At 30.9% G+C, this 23,346-nt stretch overlaps 2 protein-coding genes across 2 annotated transcripts; one reads left to right on the top strand and one right to left on the bottom strand.

Annotated features, from left to right (window-relative positions):
* Positions 1-6,209: 6,209 nt before the first annotated feature.
* Positions 6,210-7,322, top strand: LOC114725844 (uncharacterized protein DDB_G0271670-like). The gene has a single exon (XM_028912414.1). It carries the CDS (start codon positions 6,436-6,438, stop codon positions 7,261-7,263), a length of 828 nt encoding a protein of 275 aa, XP_028768247.1. The 5' UTR covers positions 6,210-6,435; the 3' UTR covers positions 7,264-7,322.
* Positions 7,323-18,546: 11,224 nt separating this feature from the next.
* LOC114725842 (uncharacterized) lies at positions 18,547-20,403 on the bottom strand. Its single transcript, XM_028912413.1, has 3 exons — positions 19,408-20,403; positions 19,062-19,139; positions 18,547-18,859 (listed from the first exon to the last, which is right to left on the bottom strand). Exons 1-3 carry the CDS (start codon positions 20,173-20,175, stop codon positions 18,854-18,856), a joined length of 852 nt encoding a protein of 283 aa, XP_028768246.1. The 5' UTR covers positions 20,176-20,403; the 3' UTR covers positions 18,547-18,853.
* Between the last annotated feature and the right edge of the window lie 2,943 nt (positions 20,404-23,346).

Raw genomic sequence — 23,346 nt, forward strand, 5'->3', positions numbered from 1 at the left:
TAGAATCATATCCATAATTACGTGAAAATTAACAGCAGAAAGTCAAATCATGACAGCAAACTGGACGATGTTGGCAACAATTACAGGTAAAATCAAACTCTAAGAAGAAAAACCAATACTATCTCGGGTCCTAGCTAGACATATTAACTAGACAAGGGATTTATTTGATCTTTAATACACTTTTAGTCCTTAATATAAAACTTATTTAATTAACTAATTTAATTAGATTAAAAAAGTCATGTAAGTCTAATTATAAAAAATATAACATGTTTTTCTAATGCATCATAATTGGTTGAGGGATTATCGATAAGGGTAATATAAAAAAATTGATAAATATAATAAATAAGTCTTATATTTAGGACCAAAATTAATTTAACAATTAAATCTTATATTAAGGGCCGGAGGAGTATGATATAAGATCTCAATTTAGTTTTTCTTCCAAATTTATAACTTTCCTCCAAAATATTCTTATTGATTGAACATGATAAGAAAATTTTCACCAAAAAATAGTCACAATGCATGGGATAAGAAAAGGTATTTAAAAAAAAATCAAAACATATTTATTACAAATTAACTAGTTTAACTATTCGTAAATTATTTATTTAGATCTTATACTAAATAGCCGCGAAAGTATCAAAAAATTTCATTGTGTAGACTCCATATCAAACAAAATGCGGTGCAAATTAACTCGCAAATATGAATCACGTCACTCAGTCCTAGACCATCCATATATTCACTATTTTAATAATTTCACTTGCTTTCATGCGGCCGACCAATAAGAATTACTTTGTTGGTTAGTACTGCGGGAATATATTTTTTTCACCAAAGGCTTATGTGCAATTTTCATTTGCTCTTATATGTCACCTTAAAAAAGCAAATCTGCATTCAGTACTTGTTGCTGGGCTTGTCGGGCCGAACAAGCCTTAGAATTGTGGGCCCGCTGCTTGCATGTCCAACAAATGAGCTCCTAATGGGCCACCGAACAAAAAGGCCTAGCATGGTCGTTGAAATTAATTTCATGACTAAAAATAATTAAAAAAAAACCAGCAAGAGTTAGTCCAATTAGTAAGAAGTCGTCTCATAATCTATAAGGTCATAAGTTTGAATCTCGCTGCCAATGTGAGGATCTTGTTGGTGGGTGATCTATAAATACCTCTATAAGCATTTTTTGAGCCTGGAGGTATGTCTTGGTCCTGGCGAGTTTTCGGAACCCAACTCACCTAAAATTTTTATGTAACAAAAAAAAATGTCTATGGATTGTCATTGAAATAAAATAAATAATATACAATTTACACTGAAATATAGGGGGAAAAAAGTGAAATTTAAAAAAAGATAGCAAATGCACCACGCATTATTAACTCAGGTGATAAGATGTGGAAAATAAAAACAGCCCAAATTTAAATTCAAATTGAAGCCCATTGGCCACTATGCATTGCCTGGATATCAGTCCAACCACTCCTGCACTGATTTTGTTAGATTGTTTATAGCTGACGCATAAATGTTTGAATTAACATCTTTTTCATTTAAATATTATTTTAATTATAACCAGTCTTACCCTAAGTTAACATTGAGTTTAATTACTAACCCTTAAACTTAAACCATTGTCTCGATTAATTCATTTACCGATCTGATCTTCAGTAGCCAAAAAGAACATATTTTTTCATGACGGTATTTTTGGTTAGAAACTGTTAAAACCATTTTTTTTCTTTTCTTTTTTCTTTTTTTTCAAACTTATTTGATCCCTTTTCTCACGTCTTTTGGCTGAGAGAAAATGATGTTTTGATGTAATGCAACTTGCAGGGTGATTTACAACTGAGCATATGACGGAAAACAGTTGGGGAAAATGGAAAGATGATAAAGAAGTCAATCATATTTCATGGTTTCCTTCTCCCATTATTTTCCCAATTTATTTTCTCACTATCATATATACCAAACATGTGGAATACATATTATGAGTTTGAAAATGTTGGCCTATTGTGGACTTATTTGGATAGCGGTGAAAATCAATCATAAACACGTTTCACGTAAATCGAGGTAAAATTTATCTCACATCTTGTCCTCGCATTTCGTAAATCACGATTGAAAAAGTTACTTATAAGCTGTTCCAAACATGTCCTGTGTTGTGAGGAAACATTATCATATTCTCTTAGCCACAATGCTACCAATATGGCTTAAAATGGTACTCCTCCAATTCTTAATATGTGATTTAAGGGGCGTTTGGCAAAACCAAAATCACGGTTTCAGAATCACTTTTCCGCAAAACGAGGTAATCTTCTCCACATATTTACTTCGTAATCCATAAAAGCACTTCTGAAACCATGATTTGGTTTCTATCCAAACACCCCCTTAATTAGAGAGTTAATCTTAGTCCTATGTATATAAGACCTATTTTATATATCCACTAATTTTTTTCAAGTTAACCCTATCAATATTTCCCAACAATAATCAAGTAGGAGAAGGAATGAAATTAAGAAAGATGCTTAGGGTGTTTTAAAGAAAAACATATCATATTAACTAATTTAATTAATATTTTTAATTTACTCAAATTAGTTAATTAATTTTTGTATTAAAGTCGGGAGACTATTATCAAACTTGTGGCTCCGGTACACCTGATTGTGCTTTCTCATCCAGCAATAATTCATCATTTTCCCTTCAACAGCGACTAGTTTGGGACTTTGCTTAACTTGGCGAAAAAACTAAAATTAACTGCCCAGATATTTTTTTGAATACAAACATTACGCTAAACAATCTTAAAAATAGTAATTATTACCCCATAATAATGGTTAACTAATATCAATACATTTATAAAATATATTTATATTTTTTTAAAAAAGAAAAACTTACTAACAAATTTAAGAGAACGATCAAATTTAATGAAAATCATATTTTTAATATTTAAAAAATAACATTCTCAAGAGGGACTTACAAGTTACAACTTAGCAACAGTTTTGATTCTTTAAGAAGTGATTATGTTTTTCAAAAAAATATTTAAACTGAATTAGAAAAAAATTAGCTTTTTAGAAGTATTTCTCCCTTTATTACCCAATAACAATCTTAAAAACTGTAATTATTACCGAGTAACAATGGTTAATTAATATCAGGACATATATAAAACTATATAAAAAAAAAATCTTTCCATCTATAAAATTATAAATTATGTGTGTTTGCATTAGTGCATTGGATACCTTTTTATCTAAAAAGACATATAACTCTTTAATGTTTAAAAATAATCATCAAAATTTATGGAAATAATAACTTTTAATATTTAAAAACAGCCTTCTCAAAAGAGACATATAACTTAGAAATATTTTCTTTTGGCGAAGTAAGTAATAATTTTATTTTATTTTTTGTAAAGTAGTATCTAGCACATTGACTTATTTTCTAGCCGCATTCAATATCCTAATCTTATTTATAATTAATATAATATTCTGATATTATTTTTATAGTGCTTTCAATACCCTAATCATATGTATAGTGTATTTAGCACCTTAAACTATAAATAAAATCAGGATGTTAGATATACCTGAGAAATAACATTAGGGTATTAGATGCTACTTTACCCTTGAAAATATTTAACAAATTTATGAAAATAATGGGTTTTTAGATGTTATTTTTCCTTTAAATTGTCCCAATTGGGTCCTCCTCTACATGGGATGGGACATGATGCTGAGAAGATCAATTATGAACGTTGTGTTACCACCACTCATGTTGACAACGTCAACATATATGTTGGAAAATGTACAAAATCCACTCAATAAAATAATTTCAAATAATTGACAGCACAAAAAATTATCTGCAGATCTGGATGAGTTCATGTCGTTCAGATCCATCGTAAACACATGGAGAGCTATTTTGTTTCTGCAAATTATCTGACATTTTATTAATACTCATCTTCGTGAAATAATTGATTAATGAGTACGTACTCTGCTAGCTAACTCAAAAGACATGTTGTGTCTTGAATATTTACTTTGTCTTTTGTTTGTATGATTATTAATTAAGACAATAATTATTAAACATTTGCTTTCGGGAGTAAAAGTTATTCCTTTTTGTGTGATGAGACCTGGTTTGAGAATCTTCCTTTATTAAAAAGTTGAAAAACATGATTATGGGAATAAAAATTTCCATGTCTAGTTCAAGAATCCAAAAATGATTTTGGTAACTTTCCTTCAGAAAAGGATAATCTTTTATGGAAAATGACAACTTAACTCTCATCGGAATGATGGGGGAGTTCTTTTTTTTTTTTTTTTTGCCCTTCTCTCTCTGTTTTTTTTTTTTTATAGTGTTAATAACATATAACGTGTCGTCTAATCATATGTACGTCAGATTTGTTTCTATAACCATAAACGGTGTCACTTTTAGTGACAACATAAAATATGGTTTTGCCAAAAAGAATGTGGAAATGTGAGTTTTTAGTTTTTACTGAAATGAGAGCTTCGATTAATCATATCTATCTTATCTCGGATTAATAATTGTTGATGTTTTAGTTTGAAAATTATATGCAAATTTATCAAACGTAAAACATGATAACTTTCAAGGATGGAAAAAAATTTAGCCTGAAAATAAAAATAAAACCATGTACTTATTCATATTCATTTATATAGTTTAACACTGTCCCCCTAAAATATTTCTAAATCAATCAACATGAGTTAAACCTAATCGAAAGGATTAGTCCTCACAATACAATATTCTTTTAGTTCTTGTGTAAGATCTAATTAAAGAGTTGATATTTATTCTCTATATAAGATTTATTTCACATATTTATCAATTTTTTTCAAATTAATTCTATTGATGATATTCTTTTAATAATAATAGAGTTGAAGAGAAAAAAAGAAATTAAGAAAGATTTTAGAGTGTTTTAGAAAAAAACATATGATATTAAGTAATTTAACTAATATCAATACTTTACTCAAATTAGTTAATTAGGTATTGCACTATGGATCAAATAAGTAAATTAATGCGAAAATCATGTTCTCAAATATTAAATGGATACAAAAAAGATACAAGTATTGCATTCATTACGACGCTCCCTTTTGAACTCGAAAAAAAAAATCTAAAACCAAAGTGCCCATCGAAATGTTTGTTTTAAATAACTTCTGAGAATTGGTCCTCAGCCGGCCTGCATTATAGGTCTATGGAGGGTTTTTTGTTTTTATTTTTTAAGTTCATATCTGGGCATTTTAAAAGCTTGGCATGTCCTCAAGTCTAAAGGTTTTACTAACAAACAACATTTTTAACTAGTGTAATGTAAATAATTATTAAAAATATCTTTTAAACAACGACCATGAAAAAAGTTTATAAAAAGTAAATTATATTTTATATATTTTAATATATAAATATATGTTTGTATGCTTATATATATAAGTAGTTTATTAATACATCAATGTATTCCGGTCAACGTAAAAGCTTACAAATTACAACTCTATTTTAAAATAGGTTTGGTTTATTTACTTAAAAAGGGTTAGGTATCAGTATCACTCATCTCATTTGATCTTTAATATAAGACCTATTTAACTAATTTGATTAGATTAAGAAAGTCAAGTAAGTTAGTTAATTATAAAAAATGACATGTGTTTTTAGAACACCATAATCATCTTTCTTAATATCCTTCATTTCTCACTTACTTAATTATGGTTGAGGTAGCATCTATAAGGGTAATTTAGAAAAATTGATAAATATAAGAAATAGATTTTATATTTAGAATCAAAATTAACTTAACAATTAGATTCTATATTAAGGATTGCAGAAGTACCATTTAAATATATTTTTTGTTAAACAGCTCAAACTTAAACTAGGCTAGTTATAATCGCTACAAACTACACTTTTGATAAGAGATAAAGAAAAATAAATATAAAATGTAGATTATATATGCAAATAATTTTTTTTTACATAATTCTAAGTATCTTTAAATCATTTTAAATTTGAAACTAATTTCTATCAGGTCAGGAATGTTAAGTTTAAAGCACTCTGAACAAATATGCTTTTCAATATTCAAACCTGTGTTATTTTCCTTATAGAAATTAGGCCGCTTACCATCTCAACATATGCAACTAATTTTTTTTTTAATACAAATACAACTAAATTTTTTAATGTATGACTACATGACTATAGAAAATGTAATTACTAGAAAATTATTAAAAGTTGGTGGGGAAGAAATCCCTGTAACTAAGAAAGATGCCCTCTCTCTCTCTCTCTCCCCCCTTCCCATTGATAAGATAGAAGAGAAGGAAAAGAAAAGAATCCAATCCACCCAAAATGCCAATTTTCGCTACTCCTCCATTTATGGAACATGCTCCTTCCTCCCTCACCCCGAAAGCTAAAAGCTGCAATTTCTGACTTCATATCCCCTTAATTCCCCACAACTTTCTCTCTCAGGCATTCCATCGAACACTTCCAAGAGATTCAACAATTTCTGATTCTTAACTTTCCCCACTCTTGATGGCCATTGAGCCCTCCTCTGAGACATCCAGTACTGGAATCAGCCCTCGAATCTCCTTCTCCCATGATCTGAACAACACCGACGATGAGGATCATACTGAACGGGGATCAGACTCCGGCTCCGACTTCGTTTTCTGCGTCGCCAGTGGCTTCTCTCAGAAAATCTCTTCAGCCGACGAGCTTTTCTCCGATGGCAAGATCGTGCCCATGCAACTTCACAGGGTTACCCATTCCCCAAATGAAACACATCAATCTCTCCAATCATCTCGTCTTGGTTCTCAGTCTCAGCCTTCTTCAAATTCCACATGCTCCGTGAAGAAGATGCTCAAAGAGTTCTTATCCGAAGATACTGAAGAAGAATACGACGAGGATGATGATGAAGAAGAGGAAGATAGAGTTTCGTTTAAATCCCTATGGCAATTCGGACGAAGTAGCAGTTTGAATTGTGATGCTACTACGCGAGGGAAAAGCTTGATTCGATCGCTACAGTTTCTATCACGAAGTAATTCGACTGGTTCGGCATTAAATCTGAAACAAACAGAGACTTCGAAGGGAGCACGGGAGAAGCAGGGTTTGCAGAAGCAATCCTCTGTTTCTAGCAGGAGATCGTCATCATCTTCATCCTCTTCAAGTTCAAGTACATATTATTTCTATAGCTCGTCTCAGAAACATTTTTTACAGAAAAATCGTGGATTCTCTGGTAATGGAGTTCGAATTAGTCCTGTTTTGAATCTTCCGCAAGCATATATTCCTAAAGGTTCGATGAGTTTGTTCGGATTCGGTTCGCTGTTCTGCAATGGGAAGATCAAGAAGAAGAAGAAACAGTAGAGATTGTGATTATTAATTTTTTTTCAAGTGTTTTTGAAGTTATTTGATCTTTTTCGTGACCAAATCCTCGTGAACTCTGCTGTTTAGGATTCTGTTCATGTACTTATCATGTGATCATACCTGTACATTCAGAAAACTGCAATGAAATTTTCAAAATTTGGTCAAAAATATTATCTTTTTTTTAATAATTGTATTAAAATTAGATGATTTTTTTTAATTTTTAATACATATACAGCCGTCAGCCGTCTTACTTAAACTATATATTAACTGGAATTCTTAGTATGAAAGTGAGTTGGACGTTGAGTTCTAAATATAACATTTTAATTTATTTTTTTAAAATTTATAATTTTTTAAAAATATTATCTATTTATGGTAAAGGGTTATTACTGAGGAGTTGTTACAGTACATTATTAAATTGGGTAGTTCAGATAAATCAACACATATTTATTATAATAATAAATTTAACTAATTGTTTAATAGTTATCTAACTTTTACATATTGTAGCACTAAATATACCATATCTTTTATTAACCACTTTGCTTTTAATAATTTATATTAGATTGGACTAATTTAAATTGAATTAAATAAATAGACTTATAGTTAGAAAAAGAATAGAATTAGTTCTCTTCATATCATCATGGCTGTAAAATATAAAAATATTGGAATTCAAGTTATTTATAAACCGTTACATAAAAATATAAATCGCATAATTTATTTTTTTGACCTCAATCATATAATTTATTTTAAACTTCCTAAGAATATAAAAAAGAAAAATACTTATATCAAGTTTCTTATATCTATTATAATAAGTTCTCCTATCACACATGACGATGTGTTATATTTTTTAAATATTAATATTTAATAGTATTTAATTATAAATTCATGTGAAACAAAAAATATATATTAATAGATATAAGAAATTTGACCTAAATATTTTCCTATAAAAAACTCATTCTTTTTCTTTCATATAAAAGACAAAATGATATTATAAAACCAAAGTTATTACAGTCTACAAGAACTCATTCTTATTATGCAGAATGGCAAAATATTTTTTGTCACGAAATAAAATAAATTTTATTTTGATTATTGTTTTATTATAACTTTTGGAATCTCGTGAGTCGTGATTCATTCTCGTGTTCAGTGCATAAAAGTGACTCCAGTTAATATTCCTTCATGTATGTATTTATACGCTGGTTCGTGTTTTTAATATAAAAACTAATTAATTAATTTAAATAAATTAAAAAATTTATTAAACTAATTATTTGTAATAAATAGATATTATTTTTTAAAAAATATTTTTACTAATCATGTATATCTTCTAGAACTATCATTTGATGAAACTTTTAATATATGCAACTATTATAAGAACTATTTTAAAAAAATAAATAAATATGATAAACAAAATATATTAAGATTTTATATTTAGCATCAAACTAAATGTTAAACTAACTTTTATATTAAAAACAGAAATAATAATATATGTACACATATAACTAGAATAGAGGCTAGGATATATTTACCCAGGTCAAAAAAGACCTCTGGATAGCCTGCAAGGGTCGGGTCCGACTGGTTGCAAACGGGAACGCAAGGCGCCTTTCCTACCATGTCATGGCCTCGATACCTGCGAGTGCACCTGGGATTAGTCTGGCCGGATGGACTGGGATACCCTGAGTTAGCGATACCATCCTACTCAAAAAAAAAAGACCTCTGGATATTTTTTGGGACGAAATAAAACCAAACTCCCGTGCTAGTACTGAAATATGCGGACTGTGCTCATACATTGCATTAAATTATATTTTAGTTCAATTTTATTTTTTTGGTCGAGTTCAATTTAAAATCTTTAATTAAAACGTCTTTCATTAATCAAAACTGTTACAACAAATATTCTTATATTTTTATGGAGAATCCCCTTTATATACTGTGGTGGAAAAAAAAAACCTTTTTATACTAATAAATTAGGGACAAGTGAGGGTAAGATTGTAATTTAGGGAGGTGAAAACTACAGGCGAGGGGACTTATTGAAATGGACAAAAATAGAAAAAGCATATTGCATATCACAATGCTTAGTGCTTGGGAGACACATAAACCAGCCCCATATGATCTCCCTCCCTCCTTTCTTCAATTCTCTGTTCATTATTACATGTGCATTTGTTCTTTTCAGGCTTTATTATTTATATATGGTATTTTCCCCCATCTATCTGCTTCTTTCTAAGAAAAAAAAGAACATAAGTCTCTTGAATAATTAATTTATATAATTTTAAAATATGATAATTTTTTTTATTGTAGTGTCCAAGGGGCCTCTAATTTTTGTTTGTTATGTATTATTGTGTGGCTTGGGACCAAAGTCAGTAGGAACAGGCTGCGAAATAAATCAGTGCTCCATCATTAATATAAGATCCCGTTTGATTTTTATTTTGTTTCTAAATATAGAACCCCAATTCAGTTTGTCTTTTATATTTATCTATTTTTTTAAGGTAGTTTTTATAATAATGACAGTTTTAATTAATATATTTGATTAGTAAAGATATTTTAGGAAAAATAATACATATTTATTATACATAACTAACATAACTAGTTTTTTTAATCTACTCAAATTAGTTAACTAGCTCTTATATTAAAGACCGAAGGTAGTATTTATTATCTCTCTGCAATAAATTTTCACCCATTAACTTTATATAGAAACAAGAGTATAATTGGAAAAAATATATTTTAAGTGTTTATTATTTTTAACTAAATCTAGCTAACATTTTGAATTGCATGATTTTGGTAATTCTTTCTTGTAATAAAAGATGTAGGAGGGAGTAACAAATAAGAAGGCCGCTCTAACTCCTAGCTTGCTAATCTACCTACTTATGTTTATGGTTTTCCTAATTATATTATGGTCCATATTAAGACGGCGCCGTCTTGACCGAATCACGACCTGGTGGGAGGATATTTAACTTTTGTGACTTGTGAGTGCTTGTCTGTTTTCCATCTGTGAGCCTATAATTAGTTGTAATCCCATGCGCCGTCTTTTCTTTTCTTTTTTCTTTTTAATATTTTTATTCCTTCTCTCGGTTTGTTAAATTATTCAGAATTTCAGATTGAATATGAATTATTTATATTTGATGTTCTAAAAGAGTATAAACAACGAAATTTAGACGAGAAAACAAATCATCATAATCAATATAACTTGATAAAAATAATAGAAGAAGATGAGAGAATTAATTTAAATTAAGATAATTAGATTGAGGAGGACTTAAATATACCATCCATAGAGAGAACGCGGTTACAAAATGGATTCATCCATCTCGTTTTTCTTGTGATAATTTTAATTAAAATTAGATTAGTGCATCTTTATCTATTTGGGCTGGGCCTGGCGTGGAGGTTGGGCAATGATATGAATCTATTATTCATAGGGGCCATCGCCTTAGTTCCTTCCCCTAATTTTAAGTTCAAAGCTTAAACTGTACGGTCCAGATTTGTTCATTATGGATTGGGCCGCATTTCTTTATTGCCCGGCTCTTTGAAAGATCCAAGTCTCCAATACTCTAGTAAGGGGTGCTTTCAAAAGTACTTCTTAGAAACCTTTTTTTATAAAATAAGACAAACTCCTCCACGTATTTATTTTATACATTGTAAAAATATTTTTAAAACTATGGTTTTGCTTCCATCCAAACACCTCTTAAATCTTACCTACACAAAGGTGCTGCTATGGGGAGCCCTAGAATCCAACTCACATAAATTTTTTTATATGAAAATAAATCTTCATCAATACCTTAATTGCCTTCAATAGAGAATATGTATGCAAAAAAAAAAACTTTTTTTAATTAGTGCATCCATTTTTCATGGATTGATAGTCATCACAACCACAAATACTACATCTAATTCTAAATATAAGAATAATTAATTAAATATTTGATTTGGTCCTAAATATGACCGAGGTAAAATTATGTTTTATGGAGAACATTAGACCGCTTAAAGAGTGGATATAAATAACCATTCCTAAATATGTTTATGCTATGTTTATGCTTGGCTTGATATTTAAGCAACACAATCTTTTTTATTATGACCAGCAAAAGAAATTTAATTAAACGAAAAAAGGCAAAGTACTTAGCAGCACAATATCCTTTTAAGTTCTTAACTTGAAGCCTAGTGAAATTTAAAACAAAAGGTTAAGGGAGCTTTCTTGAATTAGAGCAAACTTATTTTTGGCCAAATAGTGGTATCACATTTTAAAGTATCTGATACTCTTCCTGTGCTTAATTTATGACTTAATTTGATAGGTAAAGAGGCCCGCCGCTTTTATACCTATTCTTTGCAGATGATCTGATCCTATTCAGCACCACTTCGCCTAGCCAGGTCGATTTGATAAAAAGGTGCTAGATGACTTCTGTTCTGCGTTCGGCCACTCTATCAGTCAAGCTAAAACATGCATATCTTCTCAAAGAATGTGAAGAAGCAAGACTCAGATGCAATTTGTGCTCAGTGGGGATATAGAAAAATAGATCAGTTGGGCAAATATCTCGGCGTTCCACTCCTTCACTCAAGAGTCACTAAAGACACCTATGCCTACATTTTTGAGAGAATCCAGCAAAAACTATCCCCTTGGAAATCTTGCATTCTCTCTCTTGCTGGAAGAATTATTCTAGCCATGTCAGTGCTCTCAACTATATCTTATTATGCCATGCAAAGCTCGATGCTACCTGTTTCCTATTGTAACCAGATTGAAAAGTTAATTAGGGACTTCATATGGGGCTCAAGCACCATGCATAGAAGTATTCATTTAGTGAACCGGGATGAATTATGCCAACCAACCCAGAATGGGGGCTGTGGTGTGAAAAAAAAAATGTAGAGTCAAAACAATGTCTTTCTCTTCAAGTTTGGACTCCACCCAGTGAGCAAATCGAACCTCTTATGGGTACAAGTTCTTGGAGCAAAATACAATTGGTCTACTGAGAGAAATTTTGAATTCAAAACCCAGGCATGCTCACATACTTGGTGAAGCATAGCGAAAGCCCGGCCTAACACTTCTTTAGGGCTCAAATGGCAACTTGGAAATGTTAAAGAAGTGAGATTCTGGTTTGATTACTGGGTAGGTGAATTGGGACCCTTAAAGAACCTTGCTTTCAATATCCTTGACTCCCAGGCTCCGGCACAACCCATATGAGACTTCATTGATGACGGTGGGAATTGGAAATGGGATCTATTTCAGGACCAACTACCTATGTCCATTAACCCCTTGATAGCCACCACGACGCTACCCATTCTCTCAGATGGAAATGACATTTGCACTTGAAACCTGACATCTAATGGAGTTTTCTCAGTAACTTCAGCCTGTAAGACCATTGAAGAAGACTCTTGGGCGAAGGAAGAACGTTGTTGGAAACTCATTTGGAAGTAGCCAGGCGCTCAGCGGGTACGATCCTTCCTTTGGCTAGCATATAAGAATAAACTTCTTACCAACACTGAAAGGCTGCGAAGACACATGATCTTGGGAGCAACACGTAAATTCCGTAATGGAGCAAATGAAAATTCTGACCACGTATTTTGCCACTGTCCACTTGCTATGGGATGCTGGAAGTTGATCTTGCTTCCCCACCATCTCTCTAGTTTCACATTGATCCCCCTCAAAGATTGGTGACTGGACAATTTGAAGACCAAACGCACTAGTTCAAGATGGATCCTTATCTTCGGAATCCTCACCTAGAAGTTATGGGATGCACAACACAAAAGACTATTTACAGGAGAATCTTTCACAGCTCACTCGATTGTTGCGGTTACAAAAGCCATAGCCAATTAGACTTTCACGGTTAGATGGCTTATTGGCACTCTTAACACCTGCTCTTAGTGATGTTCGGTATTTTATCTGTTGTAATTTCATTTTTTGTATTCTATTTTGGGCTGTGGTCTTTGTTTCTCAGTAAAGAAATTTCTCCTTCCGCTGAAAAGATTTATAATTTAATTTGAGAGTTGATATTAGTCTTACATGTAAGACTTATTTCACATATTTATCAATTTTTTCAAATTAACCCTATTTATATTTTCTTAATAATGATCAAGTAGAAAAGGGAGGAAGAGAATTAAGAAAGATACTTGTGGTGTTTTAGAAAAAAACATACTACATACGGTCCTTAGTATAAGAGCTAGTCTGACATTTAATTTGGTCCTAAATATAAAATCTCAATACACTTTATCTCTCGTATTTATCTATTTTTTTTTCTAAAGTAGCTCTTGTGATAGTCTCACATGTTAAAGGTTTTATCATATGGTAGTCCTAGGTAATACAAATTATTAGTAAAAGTATTTAGAAAAGACAATACCTATTTAATATAAATAACTAATTTAATTTTTTTAATATACTCAAATTAGTCAACTAGCTTTTATATTAAAAGATTGGAGATAATATCATATTACATCCAGTTCTAAATATAAGACCTAGTTGACTAATTTGAGTAAATTAAGAAAAGAAGTTAAGTTAGTTATTTGTAATAAATAGATGTTGTCTTTTTTAAAATATCCTTACTAATCAAGTGCATTGACGAGAACTACTATTATTAAAAAGACTACTTTAGAAACAAATGCATAAATATGAAAGACAAAGTGAATTGGGATCTTATATTTAGGATTAAAATAAAATTCAAACAATGTCTTACATTAAGGACCAGAGATAGTATTAACTAATTTAATTATCATTCTTAATCAATTTAAATTGGTTAATTAGATCAGATGAGTACATACCTGCCACGCGCACTCCTGAGGAGAACACTGTAGCAGACCATCTTGCCGAACACGTGATGCCTTTGGATCCTGGCATTCCCCGCACGATGTTACCCTTTTGAATTCTGGTTAGTTTTTGCTCTCCTTTGTATCAACAAAAAAAAAAGGTTTAATATCAAGACTTTTTTTTTTTGATAAATTTCAGGACGTATATATTAATTTTATTAATTTGTTTTATTTATAATTATACTAATAAATAAAGATAACGTGCTCTCTAGATGTTCAAATAAAGCAAATATATTTTTGAATTCCCTTCAAAACTATTTAACCATGTTGATGTTGATATTAACTTAATTTATACTAATTAGTTGTATTACATATATATCGACTCAATCTCGTTTAATGATTAATTAAATTGAAACCAGTGAAACCACTGATTTATAATTTACCAATTGTTTGTATAGTCATCAAATCAATCATAATTAAACCAATATGTTTCTAAGTTTATATGTGTTAAAAATATTTAACATAGATTAAAACATTTAAATTTCATAACTCAGTATACACACAAGTCAACATTTATCCATAATTTTAAATTGAACTTGACCAGATTAATTTTCTTTTTTTTTTCTTTTTAATTTTCAACAATATTCTTATTACTTCCGAAGATTACTGGATCTCTCTATGGACGGATGTTTGCTTGCGCTGCAATTAATAAGGCAAATTACTTGTTTATTTATCCCATTCCTATTTTTATACGTACACACGAAATTAAATGAAGATTTTTCTTTTCTAAAACCAGTTTCTTAAATTCTATTTCATTCTGACCTGGTAAATATCAGTCTTCGTACAAATTATAATAATATTATTAATAAAACAATTCTTTTAAGTTTGAATTTTTATGTAGAAGAAATAATTTAAAAATTGCACTTTCATATTTTCGAATCATAAGATATTTAAAAAAATTCATAGATAAATATAAAACTTTTTCGTTATGTTTTTTTTTTGGGTGAAAACAAAACAAACATGCAATTTCCTGATTAAAATAAATTTAAAACTTCAATGTGTCCACTCCTTCCCATCCTGAACGTAAAGTCATTTTAACTAGATGGTAGAATGAAAAATAGGTAAATTAATTACTTATAATTAGTATGTAAAGAATCTATGATATTTTGAAAAATATTTTTATCATTTAATGATCAAATTTAACCTATCGAGATAAAATATTGAAAAATTGAGATAAATTCCTCATTAAAAAGATTAAATGACAAATAATTCATAAATTACACACAAAGAAAGTCAAGTTGAATAAAAATTTAATGTTACTTAGACATAAGGGACTAATTTACACAGTGAATATGGATTGTAAAAAAAAAAAAAACAAAGAGCAAAAGGTAAGATGTCACACAAGAAAAGATAGACCTCACGCAAACAAAATTAAGTTGTACAAAATCTTTAGAAATCATTTGCCAATTAATTTCTCAATCAGAGATTTATTCTTAGTTTTCTCAAACGATGTCTTATTAATAAATAGAGAAAAAAGAGATTAATGAGAAAAAGATATAAAACCATGTTATTAATTGGGGTAAAAATAAAAAAAGAATATGTTAAATTTTTAAAGAAATACAAAGAGTTACTCATATATAAAAGAAATTCTACGGGAAAAATGTTACTTGCGCATGCTAATTTTGGTTCCTAATATAAGAGCCAGATAATTAATTTAATGATATTAAGATAATTAGTTAAATTAGTTAATTATTTGTAATAAATAGATATTATTTTTCTTGAAATGCTCTCATTAATCATATGCATTAGAATTACTTTTTGACAGAAACTTCTTAACATATGTGATGAACATAGGAATTACTTGAAAAAAATAATAAATATTAGAGATAAATATATTATATTCTTATGTTTAGAACTAAATTAAATCTCAAACTAACTTATATATATATATATATATATATATATAAAAGTCAAGTTACTAATAGGAGTGTTCAACTTATCTTATTCTGATCTTGGCTAATTTGGGATAGGATAAGATTACTATAGAACAGGAAAAAATAGTAATCAGGACGAGATGGGATGCAAGACGAGATCATCCCATTTCAATTTTTTAAAATTACTTATTAATAATTATTATTAGATTATTCAATTATTTTTCAAGAATAATTATTTTTTATAGTGATTTTCAGTTATTAAGTTGTAATAATATCTCAACAAAATTTCCTTTCTTAATGACATTATCCATAAAGTCATTATATAGTATTTTTTATGATAGACATTATTGTTATTATATTTTTTTCCATCTAGTAGGATAAGGGTTATTATTATTGTTTTTGTTATATTTTTTTTCATTATATAATTGGACTTTTTACATAATATAGTATTTTTATTTTTATAAGCCCAATAAAAAACAAATATTACCTCTGATTTTAATTATAAAATATTATTTATAAACTATAAATAAAATTTTATAATTAGGATCTGAGATAGTATTACAGTATAGAAAATTCAGACCCAAATTATATTAGTTTGTGAAAAAAAAAAAATTGAAACGGGACGGGTTACTAGAGGGAAGGGGGCAACAGAAGTGAGAGAATGTAGAATAACAACGTTGTACTGAAAGCAATAATTAAGAAAAAGTGGCCCTGCAAGCAGACATCAACAAACTGTCACGGCGACGAGCCCAACGAATTTGCCGATCCCACCAATGACCATTAGAAGGACTAGAAGTAAACGCGCCGCCAGATCATCTGGGCATGGTTCTCACTTTGAACATTTCAAATTGCCCCTGACAAAAACGATTGGCCTCCTGTTCCCCTCTGCCAAACGACTCCTCCTGCCTTTTTGTTCTCCTGGCCTTCTTTCAACCAACTCGAATTATATTATCTGAATATTATGCATTAATTAATCTAGATATTTATAATTATTCTATTTTCTCATTTCTTTTGAAAATAAAATAAAATATAGAATGAACATAATTTCATAATAGCAAAATTAAACAAATGATGATTAAGAATAAAAGATTTAAACCCAAAGTTTAATTTAAATGTGAATATAGGTCAAATTAAAATACGAAGAATTACAATCAACTCCCATAAAAGAAAAAAATTACAAAACAAGTCCTACATGTTGTTATTTTTCACTGTAGGGCTTGTCATTATAAGTTTTCAGGTTGTTATTAAGACTTTTTAGTAATTACTTCTTTTTTATGAGACTTGATTGTAATTCTCTTGTTAAAATAGTAAGCCTGGAAAACATTAGTTTAACAATGTGTTCTGAGATCAATAACCCAACCGACTAATCATATAACCAATAACTTAATCGGGGGAAAAGTTTAATAAAAAAATAAACAAACATTTCACTCATGCCTAGGCAAGGGATAGTCAACCAATAATAAACATTTGAATTAGATGAGAAATAATATACAAATACTAATTATAGATTAAAAGATTTTTATTGTATAGTATAAAAATTCCTGCAAGTAACATTTTTTATTAGGAACAAACAATGGAATTCATTTGTCAATCCTTGTTATTATTAAATATTAAAAAAAGGTCCAAAACACGATCCTTGAAATTTGGACTCAAGTCGATCCTCAACCAATGAATGATATATCCCAATCATTATACTATCCCAAGTACCCGACCCGGCAACTACATTCGATTCAACAAATCAAAAATCAACATCCCTCACCCACACGCATGCAAAGCTTAAACTTGGAGGCATTCAAGTCGCAGTAAACAACTCTATCAGGCACATAGATTCCTCTGCACTTCAACTTTACTACATATTCGCTGCTTCATATCAAGGAGAAACGAACATGGAGCATACTATTTTTAATACCAATTGAATGATTTGATCAGGGAACATGGAAGACATGAATGAAGAAGAGCATTGAAGCAAAAGGCAGAATTTTTTTTTTCATTGATGGGAAAAATGAACAATGATGGAGAAGCAGCTGGAATGAGGAATATGGATGCAGTTAAAAAGACAAAACACGCTCAACCAACAAGAACACCTATGGAACAGTGTGATAGAAAGATTTTGGGGATTTCTTCCAGATTATGGCTTTAAAAATGAAGCAAGTATACAAAAAGAATTTTGTCTCAACTTTTATAAAAGAACTACTTTTAAGTGCTTTCTGGGTAAACCAAAAAACCTCTTACAATCATATTCGTACGTGTTTGGTTTCACGGACCACGTTTGGGTCGAAGTAACTTATGGTAATTTTGCTAGTTTTTGATGTGAAACTAAACACAATCAATGGTCATTGTTGTTCCACAGTAAAGTGAAAAGCTATATATGCAATGCCTCGGCAAGATGATTTGAGTAGAACAAGAACCATAATGCAGAATACAGAGTATTTACTTGTGGGAGTTTGGAGACTGATACGGATCAAATTCTCTGCAACAATGGTCCTAAAAGCAAATATCATGGACCAATAAGGCAAACAAAATTGTGATGAGGCAGTGAAGACGTTTAAAAGCAGGCATAAAAAAACTGATGAATACCATAAATTTGTAGTTAAAACGAAAGGCCAGAACTTAAAATTTGGATATTTCACTCGGTTCCCAGCAGTTATAATCAACTAAACTGCACTTTCCCATCATATTATTGATGTCATTTCTCAGTAGAGAATTATTCTTATAGACACAACGAATGAATTATATTTAACAAAAACAAATCAGCATTCGGAGTAACAAGGCTTACACCAGCTGTTACTGAGGGGGAAAAACGAGAAAGGAAAATAAAAAGATCCATCAAAATCCCTCATCAGAGAGATGTATCCTACACATGAATTAGTTCTCGTCACAAAGTACCAGTGATCCACGAACAGAAAAGCAATTTTGAAGTTCCCAACTCTGGCTGCAAATCCCATTTACTGCTACCTCTGCAAGAAGACCATTAAAGAGTCAGTTCATAGACAAATCGAGAAAAGCACAGCAAATTAGAGTAGTTCCCGAAGATGAGATTCAAACTGCAAGTGTAACAAAATTTTCCTTTCAGAAGCAAATATCACAAAGATTCAAAATTTTTCCTACCCTACAAATGACGAATCACTACCGGAAGAAGTAAATGGAAGAGTAGAATACCTTGCCATTTTCAGGGGCTTCAGGAACTTTATATGTATCGAGCGTAATCTCCGATAACCACAAACCAGGAAAAACGGCCTGCACAGAAATCAAGTATGTGAATGGGAATTTAAGCTTTGCAAGAACAGAGGAGGTTACCGGAAAGAGAAGCAAAACCAGAAACACAAACAGCCAATACTCAACAGGAGATTTGACACAATACCATATCACGACATCAAATGTAATGTAAAGTGCAGTGACGATTCTAATTTTGAAGCGTCGGTGGTTCTTGGCCATGGAATTGGAATCGTTGAATTGAATTTAAAAGTCAAAGGGGAATGCAATTGTAAGATAGAAATCAACTTACATCTAAAGCCTTCTGAACGTTTCTGGGTCTCTTCTTCGGCCTCCGCGGCGGCCGGTGACCGACCATCCCCATGTAATCTTCCTCAATCTCCTTTTTCGAGAGAGGCACTGAAATTTTGGGCCTTTCTGGCTTGTCGGGAGAGGCTCTCGATTTCGGCGGCAACTTCGCGCCGTTAGCGTTGTCAGTCCTCGGCGGTGAGTGATTAAGCTTCTTCTCCTCAATCTTCAAACACTTTCCACTCCCGTCGGCAATCGGAGCCTTGCACGCAGCTCTCCTCGTCCTCAGATTCCACGGCCTCGCTTCCGCCGCCGCCGCCGCAGAAGATGGAGCAGAAGCAGCCGGAGGCTCTTCCTGTTCTTTTTCATCCACCTCGTTCTCCTCCTCACCCGCCTCCTTCCTCAAAATTGCATCCTTCATCTTATCCGCCGCAGTCTTCAGATCAAACATTATCTTCTCCCTCACCGCCTCGATCCCGTCCTCTCCATCGCAGCCATCTATTCTTGATTTCGATATCCTCATCCTCTTCTCCGAATCCCTGCCGCTCAGAGGAAACTGCTGCTTCATCTCGCCCGCCAATTCCCTCTTCCGAGTCACCGTCGAGTTCTCAAACCTCATCCCTGGAGATCGCCGATCGCCGGTCGATGGAGAGGCGGCGGCGGCGCCGTCTGAAGTCACTTTCATGCACCTGAGGTGCCTCTGATTCCCCCACTTCAAACACGGCAATGTGAAATTGTGAAGAGGCTTAGATCTTTCGGGACCCATCGCCATGGACTCTGGTGCTCAAACTCTTCCTCTTCGTTCCGCCAATCCTACAAACACCATTAACCGGAAAAACCAAACCAGAAAATTACCAGAGACGAGCAGAACGGCGAGAGTATTCAGAACAAAGAAAGAAAGCAAGCAAGCCGAATCAGAGCTTCGGGAGCTGGGGATTTTGTGGAGAAAACGTGAGAATCATTCGAAAGGAAAGAAGAGGTCTTTGAGAGAAGATTTTGATAATTTTCTCTCAAGTTCGCCGGGAAACGCAAGTTTATATATGAGTGAGGGAAAAAGGAAGGAAGAGGGCGGTTTTAACGTTCGGGTTATGCGACCTTGGACGCTAAATTGCGCCGTAGGTGTCCTCAACTTTTTTTTTTTTTTTAAATTTTTATTTGTTTTTATATTCTTCTTGTGTTCCGTTTGAGAATTATGAGTAGGAGTAAGAGGGTTAAAGAATACCGTCGACGATGTAGACTTCAATATCACGACTCAATCGCAGCCGCACATTTGAGCCCTCCTACTGCCAAGTGCGAAGTGAATTTTAGTCCTTTAAAGACTAGGATCCCAATTTTGGCAAAAAAACGGAGAAGTGGTTGTCAAATATTAAAATTAAAAAAGATTTAATTTCCAGTTAACTTAATTTTTTCTTCCCCTTGGTTAACTTAAAGTTGAAATTAACATAATTTTAATCTTAAATTAATGATTACATAGATTGGTTATAATGATCGTTTAAGGAATTAAAGGGAAAGATGATAAAATAAATCCTTTGTGCTAAAATAGATTTAGGAAGTGCGAGCTCTTAAAACAAGAAGTAATAATGCTTTATTATGAGATAATACTCACTTTAAATAACTTTAAGATTTTAAATTGATCATATAATTATTGAAGTTATTATCTTTTTTTCAAGTTGTTGCTTTTGTTTCTCAAAATTATTGCTCATATTATCTAAAGTTATCCATTAAAGTATTTTTATAATATGAGATAATAAGTTGTATTTTAGAAAAATACAAGTGATAATTTTATAGATATAACCGATAATTTTTTTTGGGAAAATTATTTTAAATATTTTAAAGGATTAATACAAATTTTGGTCTTTTAAATTTGTCTTCATTTTGATTTTAGTTTCCTAAATTTAAACCATAGGTTTTAGTCTTTCAAATTTCTTTTTATTTATAATATTGACCCCTATAATCCACTAAAAACATAGATGACTTTGCCCTTCCGGGAATCAAAACTTATAGTTTAAAATTTGAGTGACTAAAACTAAAATAAAACCAAACTTAAAGGACCAATAAAGAATATATTAACCCTGTTTTAAACGACTTGATTTTTTGTGTGTTTGTTGTTATTGTTTTATGTGATTTTTCCTTCTTCCTTTTATTTAAAATATTATACCATCCCATCATTCCCCAACGAAGGAAAAACAGAAATTAGTGTTGCACTTTAATCCCTGATTATTGATCAGCCATAAAAATTTAACCCTGCTCCCGGATAATTATTTGACCACGAGGAAGATGACATCTCGTGTATATAGTTTTTTTTTTTGACAACAAAATTATTTTGATACAGTATTTGATATCTGGAATTAGGGGATCATATCGGAGCATCGTTGGAATTTAAAATTTTAAGAGTTCCTGCTTAAATAATCATGCTCACTCCCATTAAAATGATCATCTATTGGTAGTATTTCATAAACTCATTAATCAATTTTTTTGGGTTCGAATGTTTTTGGGGAAAAAAACAAAAAATTAAAAGCTTAAAATATATTTCGAATGAACCTGATAGCTAAAGTGGGGAAACTTGAGATTTAAGAGCAATGGGCAGACATATTTTTAAAAAATGATCAAGACAGAAATTTGCAATTCATCTTAATGTATTCTGCATTTTTTTTAATATTCTGCAATCCAATGAAATCTACTTTGCCCAGATATGTTTGTCGATGGGATGGAAAAATTTTGGTTAGAGTATATATTTAGTCCTTTAATTTTGTATAAAGTTTCAATTTGGTCCCTTAAGTTTAAAAAGTATATATTTAGTCTTTTAACCTTCAAATCATTAGGCTTAAATGATAATTTTTTGTAATAATTATGCTGTTATGAAAATTAAACTTAATATATTAGCATTTGAGATTATTTTATCAACATTTATTATCTTAATGTTATCATTTTTTTATTAATAATTTGAGGGTTGAATGACTAAAAGTATACTTTTTAAATTTAAATGATCAAATTGAATTCTCTATAAAGTTAGAAGACCAAATATATACTTTGGCTAGAGAATTTTTTTATTGATTGTAAAATTCCAAGAATTTGTTCATGTTTTTAGTTATTAATCAGCCACACACACACATATATAATTTTATTGATTTTAAAAGTTGATAATAAACTTTTTAATTTATACATAATATATTAATAATATGTATATTATTAATCAATCTATCACTTTACATTGAGAAAGTGATATGTTGTAAAGGCTATCTTTTTCATGAAATAAAGCTTAAGGAGTTATCTTCCCATAAGTAATAATTATTTTTGCCAACAACATAAACCAATGAACCTTGAGGGATTAATATATCGCATTAATAATAGACTAGTTTATCATTAAAAAATAGGTAAGTGAAATTACCACATTTTTATTGATGCATATTAGTTATATTGACATAATCAATATTGAATATATCGAAATTAACATCAGAATCAATAATTGAAACCATACAGTATATATATTCCCTAACCAATAGAAACTAATTCTCTTTAAGATGCAAAGATGATCAAAGTGGGTCTTGCATATCTCAATAAAGCATTTTTCATACACACCGCCTCAAATCTAAGACGTCATTTTTAAGGGCCCGCAATCTATTAAATTAAACCCTAATTACATTTAAAAGAATTTCCATGTTTTTAGATTGATTTTGTAAATCTTCTTTTATAATTTGCCTTTAAAAACAAAAGGAACTCGGATAATATAAAGCCCATTTATAGATCCATCAATAAGATGCGGGCGAAATTCCACTTACATGGAATTTTCTTCTTTGTGAAGTCATTGGCCTCATGCTTTGCCTGAGTATATTGTAGCAAGAGCGTGAGGAATGAGGATAATTAAGGATGTTCAATCTTCAAATTCACCTTATCATTCAAAATTTTGATGAACTATATTAGCTCTACACAATGTAAATATATT

Source organism: Neltuma alba, unplaced genomic scaffold, assembly GCF_004799145.2.
Source record: "Neltuma alba isolate B1F8T4 unplaced genomic scaffold, ASM479914v2 tig00012284_pilon, whole genome shotgun sequence".
Taxonomy (NCBI): Eukaryota; Viridiplantae; Streptophyta; class Magnoliopsida; order Fabales; family Fabaceae; genus Neltuma; species Neltuma alba.